The 9801-nt window shown below is 55.0% G+C and overlaps 1 protein-coding gene across 3 annotated transcripts in view; it reads right to left on the bottom strand.

The window, feature by feature from the left end:
- The window catches only part of TREML2 (triggering receptor expressed on myeloid cells-like 2), an 11407-nt gene extending 2815 nt beyond the window's left edge, over nt 1-8592 (bottom strand). The window contains exons 1-5 of one of the 3 annotated variants that reach the window (XM_010863197.1): nt 8347-8592; nt 5959-6279; nt 2887-3307; nt 1717-1823; nt 1359-1428 (exon numbers count right to left, since the gene is read on the bottom strand). In XM_010863197.1, the coding sequence (XP_010861499.1) occupies nt 1359-1428; nt 1717-1823; nt 2887-3307; nt 5959-6279; nt 8347-8407 (980 nt within the window). In that variant the 5' untranslated portion in view covers nt 8408-8592. Of the gene's footprint in view, nt 1-6; nt 1429-1716; nt 1824-2886; nt 3308-5958; nt 6280-8346 lie in introns of those variants that run through there. The other 2 variants (XM_010863195.1, XM_010863196.1) reach the window with 2 other exon arrangements.
- Nucleotides 8593-9801: the final 1209 nt, after the last annotated feature.

Genomic DNA, 9801 nt, shown 5'->3' with positions numbered 1-9801 from the left:
ACCCTGGGCTGGCTGCCCACCAAGGCCCCTCTGTGCCACTCCCCTGACTCTGATGTTTGCTGTCCTACCAAGGAGGGCTATGACCCAGGGCTGAGAGCAGAGAGGCTACATCCACCCCAAGGCTCTCATCCAGTGGCCCCAGGCTGGTGGACACCCCTCCCTAGGGGAGGAATCCAGCCCCTATTCTTTAGCCTTTGCTGCTGAAGAGGCTGAATCTGAGCCATGAGCTGGAGGGCGGGCTGCGGGGGGTGAAGGGGGGCAGGAGAGACTCCTCTGGCCACTGCGCCCCTGACCCAGGCTCCTTGGCTCCATCCCCCCTCCCTGCCCCCTCCCAGCTCAGGGAATTCCTCCAGGCTGTGGGCAGCTCTGAGTTGTCTTTGCTGTGTCACCGTTGGGTCCTCTTTTCCCAGGGAACAATGAGTCCCCTGGAGGGAAGTGATCCTTCCTTTCTCTGAGCTATGACTTCCCCTCCAGTGGACCCCAGGCCTCCCCTGCATCCCTTCCAGGAGTACAGACCCAGAGCTAGGGTGTGGGAACTGGGGGAAAGAGCCTTGGTCAGCCTCTGCATGCAGGTCTAGGGACAGGCTTGCCCTGCAGGCAAGGGCTCTCAGAGCAGGCAGCAGTGGGGGCGTGGGCTCCACTGGCCCCCGGGACCTGAGGGACAAGCAGCTGTGGTCAGGCCAGGGGGCACACGGAGGCCCGGTAGAGGATGCTCGGCCCAGGGCGTTGGGAGGCTTAGATAGCTCTGGGGTCCCCAGGGCCTCTATCGACCCCCACCTCTTAGTCACTGTTTCTCCTCTGGGGTGGGACCCTTGTGACATAAGCTGCTTCTGGGACTCTTTCTTCCCCCAGGAGCATAGGGACGCTTGAGGGGAGCAGAGGGAAACTGAGGACAGGGCCCTGGGTCGGGAGAGAGTGGCCCCAGCTGTCCACCCCTCCCCCCTCAGCTCTGTAGTAAGAGGTTCCGAGGCTGAATGTAGCAGAGGTTCTCTGTCTGCAAACAGCACCCTCAGGGCTTGTCTGCCACCTAGCTGGGGCCCCTGGGATCTGTGGCTCCCAGGAGAACCATCTCAGTGGTGCCCCAAACCCTCAGAGACTTCCTGCCTAGCGCCACATGCTCTGACTCCCACCCCCGCCAGGTTCCCAGCAGCCCAGGGGAACCGAGTAGATGCGGCACAGCCTCCGGTTCCAGGAAGACCTGAGTCCAGGTTGCACAGTCCTCACCCCCAGCCCGGCTCCAACCCAGACACGTCCCCGTCTTCGCTCCTCCTCTGAGGAGTCTTCTGGGGGTCTCCCGGGGCCCCTCTGGGAGAAGCTCCTCCCCACCCCACAGTTGAGTGGCTTCAGACCAAGCGGACCTCCAGGGAGGTTCCGGTCTTGCAGGCGAGTCCTTGCAGGATCTGGCAGGGTCACGGCACACGCTGTAGCCTGCGAGGACGGGGAGAGATGCAAAGGGCAGTCCTGCTCAGCCCCCGAAGCTCCCAGGCCAGCCGCTCTGCCTCTGCCTCCGCTTCCAAGTGGCTGGGCCCCAGAAGGTTCCACTGAGCGGTCACTGCCTGCCCACCCTCCCCCTCTCCTGGGTGTCGAATGGTCCTCCTGAGTGGACGCAGGTGAGGACCGACCGCCTGGAGACTGGGGGCAGTCGGGCTTTGGAAAGGGTGTCAGACTCCCCAGCGCTCTGTCCTTGGGGGGCTGCGAGGGTTGGGTTCTACTCACTTCCCATGTGTCTCTTCTTCCAGAAGCTGTAGACCACGATCAGCATCACAAGCATGGGGAGCAGTGCCAGCACCCCGACGAGCACCATGGGATAAAATTCAAGGTATCTGGGGAGACAGGACAGGGCCAGGAGAAGATGAGTACTGGGCACCCCACCCGGGCCCACATCTTCCCACATCCCACGCAAGAAGAGTGGGACCCCGCCAGTCCCCACGGGGAGAGACGGCCTCTCTTCCTTGGGGACCGAGCTGCGGGAGAAGGAAGTGAGGTGCTCAAAGATCAGGGGGACTAAGCCCCCAGCCCCCGGCAAAGGCATGCATCTCTCCAGTATTGGGGGAGTCCTCTCTGCTGAGGGCGGGGGCTCTAAGAGACACCCATTTGTGACAGAAGAGGCCAAGAGTCTTACTCTCCCCAGGGTGACCGAGGATGGCACTTCCCACCTCTGTCCTCCAGAACACATGCTGTGGTTACCCTGCCTGTATCCCCCTTTCCTTGCCTGTATCCCCCTTTGCTACATCACTTCCATCTACACCAGTCATCAGCACCTCCGTTAAGAAAACTTTTGGTCTGACGGCTTTCTCTTGTCGCTGGTGCCCTCCATGCCGTGCATAGCAGGCAGCCCCCCATCGACCACCAACAGTGGGACATAAAGGCCCCGGCCTCCTTGCCCTCCACACGGCTGCCTGACACTGGATTCCGGACTCTCCCCAGTGGGGCTGAGCCCTTGCTGCCCACGGTGATGACCAGCCTGTGCAAGTGCTCCGTCTGCTGCCTTCCCTTCCCTGATTCACTTCCCCTTGCTCTGTCCCGTGTTCCAAGTACAAGATGTATCCTGGTCTCCAAGTCCACTCCTGGGGGAACCCACATTAAAGTGTCCCCATTTCCTACTCTCCGAGATGCTCCCCTTGTGCAGTCCTGACCCTCTCCTCTTCATCCTCAGACTCTGCGCTGACCCAGCCCCACCCTCATTTCCCGCCGCCATCCTTTCTGTCCCTTGTCCGTCCCAGCTTCCCATCACCCATTCAGCAGCAGCCCAGACTGGATTCCCAGTACGGTGGTGAGTGCGACAGGGGCTGCTCTGCTGTGACATTTGCACCTTGCGGTCTGCTCAGGCGGTCTGTTCCCATGTCTGGGAAAACGGCATTCGATGCCAGCCCCCGCGCCAGGTACCTGCTGGGGAATAAGTGGTTGAGGAGAGTTCTGCTGGTGGGGCACATTCCCATGGTGGGGGCTCCCACGGTGCAGAGGTGCGCGGCCTTAGTGGAGGTATAGCCTAGGGCTGCAGCGGAGGCTCGGGTGTTGCTGGGAGACACAGTCGCAGTCTGGGACCCGGTGGCCCTCCCAGGCCCCGTGGTGGACAGGCTAGTGCTGGAGAAACTGGAGCCCATCACAGAAGTCAGTCTGGTGCTCCTTGAGGTGGGAGAAGGCAGAGGTCTGGCCAAGGTGAGGAGTCCAGCTGTGAACACTGTCCCTCGGCTGATGAAAGGGCTCCCAGGGCCTGAGGTGGGCGCTGGGCCTGTGGCAACGACTGTTTCACTCTGGAAGATGCTGGGCAGCTTCGTGAGAGGAGTGTTTCCCTTGGTTATGGAGGCTGAGGGACCAGAAAGGGAGGAAGGTGAGTCTGGGTTGGGGTCTTGGTTCTGGAAGCAGCTGACGGCAGCCCACACGCTTGTCTGGGGACTGGGGTGGTGGGGAGGCTGTCCCTTGGACCTAGGACCCTGCTTTGCTGAGGGACCATGTGTGTGTGTGTCCAGAGGGTGAGGTCAAGGAGGAGGAAGTAGGCACAGCAAAGAAGGAAGAGTATTTCCCAAGTTTCTCAGTGTCCCCTGTCTGGCCACGGGGACGAGAGGACACTTCCCTCCCTACCCCCACCTCTCTTGTCACTCTCTGGACCTTCCTCATTCCTGTAAGTCAGAGATTTCTCTGCTCTGACGTTGAATGTGACCTTTCCCAGTTGCTCCACAGTTGGCAACTGGGATCCGGAGATGAGGACGAGGACGCATCAAAGACCTCGATTCCCAAGTACACTATGAGCAGTGAGGTCAAATGACTTCCTTGGGGGCTTATTAAGAGACACCCGAACTGGTCCCGCCACCCCATGCGTCAGGGCAGGCCTTCACCATCCCCTTTTCTAGAAGAAGGCTGGAGTTTGGTTGGTGGAAGGGGAGCAGGCAGGAGCTGTGAGGGCTCAGTCTAGGGAGCAGTGTTGAGCCGATCTCATCAGGAAACAGGAGAACAGAGACAAAGGGGTGCTGTGGTGGGGAGAGGGCTGTGGCTGCATCCCACTGCCGTGCATGCACGGACGCTCTCTGAGGGCCTCCCCAAGGAAGGTGCCCATTTTTCTAGGTGAGGGAACCGGAACAAGCAGAATTGGTGAGGTAGGGATAGGGGAAAAGGCCAACCTGGAGCCAGATCTCCCAAATCATCCTGGTGAGCAGTGTGAAGACCCCCAAAGGACCCGTTCAAAGAACACACACAGCTGCCCTGGGAGAGCCAGCACTTGGCCACAGAGGATCTAACAGTAGGGCAGAAAAGGAGTAACGTCCACAGAGAGAGAGACCTCCTGCAGGGTCAGTGAGGTCACGCAACCGTTTCCCTCACCTTCATCCCTACCTCAGTATGCCAACGGGTCGGGAGGTACAGGACCAGGAGAAGATGATGGAGAGGAACCCTCCTCCCCTACCTCCTGTGATGAAGGAGGGAGGTTGGACAGCAGCTGTCCCCCTTTCCCACCTCAGGTGCCTGGGGCCAGAAAGCTCAGTTTTCAAGATGCAGTGGAAGAGTAGAAGTTTTGCAGATTTTTCATTTCCTAGTAAGGTATGCAAAGTTGGAATCTCCCCAAAGTGTGGTCCAGAGATGGAAAGTGAGACCCAACAGTGCAGCGGGAAGATACACTAAGGGGAAAGCCATTTCACGTTTACTGTCCATTCAGTCGCTCAGTCGTGTCCGACTCTTTGTGACCCCATGAACTGCAGCATGCCAGGTTTCCCTGTCCATCACCAGCTCCTGGAGCCTACTCAAACTCATGTCCATTGAGTCAGTGATGCCATCCAACCATCTCATCCTCTGTCATCCCCTTCTCCTCCCGCCCTCAATTTCATGTTTGTGTCCCTACAAATGAAGACTTCAGTAAACTGGTTTTGACTACTTCCCTGGGGCTAAAGCAGAACTGGAGAAGGAAGGCATGAGATTTGCTCTGCATCTTAGAGATGGCAGTTGCCCAAGTTCAGACCCAACAGAAGATGGGGATGCAGTTGGCTTAGAGGAACCGGGAAGGGTGGAAAGTAATTTTCACAGTCACTGGCAGCTTTCTGCAGGCTCTCTGTCTGGCTCCTCACCCTTTCCTATCTTGTAAATGTAGAAAGAGTGCAGGCTTCGTTCTTGGACCTCCTCTCTTTTCCATGCTAAAGAGAGAGCTTTGATCATCTTAAGGTCAAGGCACAATATCACCCTCTAAAACTCTCCAATAGCTTCCTCTTGTACCTAGAATAAAACTCAGACCCCCATATCATGGGCATCAGGGCTGCTGTTTGCCTCTCCAATCTCATCTTCTATTGCTCTGCCCAATACTCAATACGCACCAGCTTCTTCTCACCTCAGGGCCTTTGCATATGTAGTTCTCCCCACCTGGAAAGCCCTTTGAACCACCCACTTTCAACAGGACTAGAAAACTCTCATCCCACACAGGTTCTGCATGATGTCATCTGCTCAGGGAAGTCTTCTTTGACTCCCCACTAACTCAGTCACTCCCCCCACCACAGAACTTCCTAGTACATCCCATTGTTTTATTTGCTTAAGAACATTCACTGCTATCTGCAACTGTTTGTCGGATGATGTGTTATTGCCTGTCACCTCCCATAGGACAGGAATGTGTCTGGTTTTACTCACCACTGTGTCCTCAGAGCCTAGAATCGTGCCTGGCAGAGAATCAGGGCACAGTGAATAAATACTGAACAAATGATTGACTAAAACAAAATACAAAGAGTCCTGAGTTCGAATCTCATCCCGTCCACTTGCTAGCTCTGTGATCCTGAACAAGGTCAGAGCCACAAAGGACTTTTTACATCTAATATTCTTCATCTGTAAAATGCCCATGAAGGTGTCTGTGAGAGAACTGTGAAAATCCCACTGTCCATCATGCCCACTGATGGATTATTATCATCCTTGTTATCTTTGATGTCAGTGGACTACAGGGCGGGAAGACACCCCCCAGCATCCCAGCGCCCCAGCAGGCCTGCTCACCTGGAGACACTTCCAGCAGGAAGCCCATCAGAGGGTAGAGGATGCCGGAGCTGTTGCGCATGCACCAGTACCGGCCCGAGTCCTGGAGCCTGAGGGCCGCCATGGTGATGTTGACCACCTTGGCCTGGGTATCATCCTGCAGCAAGTAGCGTGGCCCCTGCACCCCCACACGGGTGAACCCAGTCTCGCACTTCCTCCTCCTGATTTTGCACCAAACCTTACCCTCCAGGTGGTTTTTGCGGCTCTTGTAGGAGCACTGCACAGACAGAGTCTCCCCTTCGAAGTGCTGCAATTTTGAGTACACATGCTCCATGGGGGCACCTGGGGAGACACGACTGGTTGAGGAAGGAGGAAGGAAGCATCTCGAAACTCGAAACTTGTGGTGTAGAGGCAGGTGGCTATTGCTCTGCTCTCATGGAACTCAAAGGAGAAATACAGCCCAACTCTGATGGAGGGGGACATAGGCCCCCTCCCCCAGGGAGCTCTCGGTCTGTTGGAGGAGACACTAGCCCTGCCCACTAGGAGTTCCCAGACTGATGGGGAAGACAGTAGTCCTGTGCCCTTGGAGAAATCCTAAAATGATGAGGAAGATACAGGGCTAGCTAGATACACACAGGGGAACTCCCAGTATAATGGTGGAGACACAGGCATAGCCCACAGGGAGCCCCTAGTTTAACAAAGGAAGCTTAGCCCTTACATTTAGGGAACTTTAGCAGACACAGCCCTTTTCTTTGTGGCATTTTCTAGTCCCATGAGAGAGTGATAAGCCCCGTCTTCAGGGTTTTATCCCGCCCTCAATGAGATATAGACACAAACTCAAGCCATCATTCTGAAATTCCAGAGCCCAGTGAACTTAGGTAGGTAAGAAAATTCAGGCTTGGAGAATATTAACAGCAGTTATTTGTTTCACAAACAGTTTCATTCTAGTCATCTTTTAGATAACAAGTTGTCTGAGTTCACTCTAGCTGATGTTTAATTTTAAAATATTCTAGTTTCCTAAAACCCATAGATTCAGTATGTCCAAACATGTGTATCAACTCCCGTTTGTGTTTAAACCAAAGAACTCTACAGTTCTTCACTGCTTATCAGTTGCCCTCTTATGCCCACATCTAGGAAGCAGATGCGGTACATGAGCTTCATAATCCACAGCCTGATGAGGTAGAACTAGGGAGAGGATGGCGAGCCAGGGGACAGGAAGAAGGAGAAGGCTGCGGTGGGGGCCCTCCGCCCCTCTACCCACCTTCCCTCAGCAGTTACTCCTCTAACACCCTCAGACTCTTCTGCAAACACACACACAGAGTAGAGAACAGACGTTTTGGAGTCTAAATAAACATAGGGTAAAACTCGATTCCATCACTGACTGTGTGAGCAGACCGTGTAAGGTCTTCTCATCTGTCTCTGGTTGGCTGTGAGGACTGCCCCTGGACAGCGCCTTAGACGTGGTGCATGTGCAATCCACGCCTCCTTTTCCCCAATGCAGGTTGCTCCAGGCTTTCCCAACGGAGCCCAGAGCTGTGATGGCCAAGAAAGAGCCCAGGATCCAAGACGTCCACCTTAGTTTCCAACCCAGCTGCCGCTAGAGTTGAGGCTTGGAGTAAGATAACGCCTTCTCTCGTATCACTTTGTACCATGCAAATTAAACAGAATAATCCCACTCAATTATTTGGCAGGTGACAGGTTTGGGGGACCCAAGGAGACACTCTTCTGCCCTGGCAGGGGGGGCCTTTCTGGGAGAGGTGTGCAGATGGGACAACCTTGCAAAGGATCTCCAGGGCACTGTGATCGTGTGTGCCCACCTTTCAGCCCTTTCACAGGCGGTGCCCAGAACTGAACAGGAAATGGTAACTTGGTTGCCATGGCAGCAAGGGAGGCAGAACTGGGTGAGGTCCCCTCAAAGAGCATTTAGTAGCTGTTGGGTGGGAGAGAAGGCTTCAAGGATTGCTTCCCTCCCTGCCAAGGACAGGGGGTAGGGATGGGTGTTGTGGCCCCAATGTTCCAAGAAAAAGCAAGTTCAGCACTCACATCCATAAGGTAATGCTTCTTATAAAGGACCAACAGGGCTTTCCTGACAGAGGCCCAAGGGAGGAGGGCTTGTTGTGTGAGGAAAGGGAGTGGCCCTGGCCAGAGGTCCTGAGGAAGCCAGGCAGATAAAGGGGCCCGTGCAGAGAGGGTCCAGGGCTTTATCTTAGTTGGCGAGGCCTGGGTTAGCTTTCCCCAGGGCCAGCTATTCGGCTGGAAACTTCTCACTGGTCTCTGGTAAGGGGCGACTAGATCTGCCAAACCTTCTCCTCCTCCTCCAACCCCACAAGATCACTGGGCAAAAGAAGCAGGAAGGGGGTCCAGGGACAGACCGTTCCCTCCCTGCTAACCACCCACCCACCCTCTCACCTGAGACAGGGCCCTGGAGCCACAGCAGCAGCAGCAACAGCAGCAGGAAGGCGGGAGGCATGGCTCCATGCAGTGGGGATGGGCACAGCCCAGTGCGGGGCAGGGATCCAAGGTTAGGGGCCCAGGCCTATCCTGGCCGGGCCATTTGGGTCTGCCAGGGAAGACCTGGGGTTCTAAATGTGAAGTTGCCCATTTAGGGAAGTGAGGAAGTTGTGAGACCCACTGTGACCAGCAGCCCGCGGGAGCCCGCAGAGCCTACGAGAGGGCGGTGCCCGGGCAGTTTCCGCCCCCTCTTCCTCGAAACCTCAGGCAGGTGTGGCTGCTCCACCCAGTCTGGGGCCTCCCCGCCCAGGGAGGGCTCTCAGGGTCAGAAGACTCCTCACCCTCTTCAGGCTCCCTCCCAGAATCTGGTGCAATATGAGTGCTGACCTCTGAAGCCTGTTATTCACCTAGAGGGAGAGTGTGATGTTTCTAGAACCTCAGGTACAGACTTCTCTGGAATCCTCTGGCTCAGAGACCATGGGTATAGGCTACGGGGCTTCAGCAGGGCATCTCAGACCCATTTTTCACACACCCACATTCACATGGAGCTTCCTGTAAACTCCCATTCATTGTTTCATTCACTCATTCCTAAATGCACGCGTTCATTCTGGCACTGCCTTTCTCTCTCCCAGGCTCCTGGCTAGTCTGAGCAGTCACTCATGCTCACACTTGCGGGTAACCCTTTACATGCCCAGATGTAGCCTTATTTTTGTCACTGTTAGAGTGTGGCAACCCACTCCAGTATTCTTGCCTGGAAAATCTCCGTGGACCGAGGGGCCTGGTGGGCTACAGTCCATGGGGTTGCAGAGTCGGACACGACTGAGTGACTAAGCACACAGCACAGTGACAAGAAAAAAGAAGATGCAAATTGTAAGACTTGGAGTATAAAGTTTGGGTTCAGGGAGGAGCACCTGTGCTCTCACATGTGGGCACACATACACACACACTCACACACTCTCACATACACTAACACATTCTCATACATACACACACTCATACACACTCACATACACTAACACACTCTCGTACACACTCACACACACATACACACGTCCTGGTGCCTATTGGGTATGTGATATAACTGCAGTATCTCTTTGGAGAAGGGGAAAACTCACATATACTAACACACTTCACATATACTAACACACTCTCATACATACCTACACACACACTCTCATTCACACACTCAAACACTCATAAACACACACTCACATACACTAACTCTCATACATACACACACTCACACACTCTCATACTCACATATACACTCACATGCTGTTACGCTATGTACACACTAACACTCTCACACTCACATACACACTCACATAGACACACACAGAAGCTGCCTCTCCTTTTCCATACTCACATGTCTCCTTATCTTTATCCCTCTCTCTGCCTCTCCTACCATCATCT

This window comes from Bison bison, unplaced genomic scaffold, assembly GCF_000754665.1.
Source record: "Bison bison bison isolate TAMUID 2011002044 unplaced genomic scaffold, Bison_UMD1.0 scf7180017864487, whole genome shotgun sequence".
Lineage (NCBI taxonomy): Eukaryota > Metazoa > Chordata > Mammalia > Artiodactyla > Bovidae > Bison > Bison bison.
The sequence above is the reverse complement of the archived record's forward strand: the minus strand, read 5'-3'. Positions and strand labels throughout refer to the sequence as shown.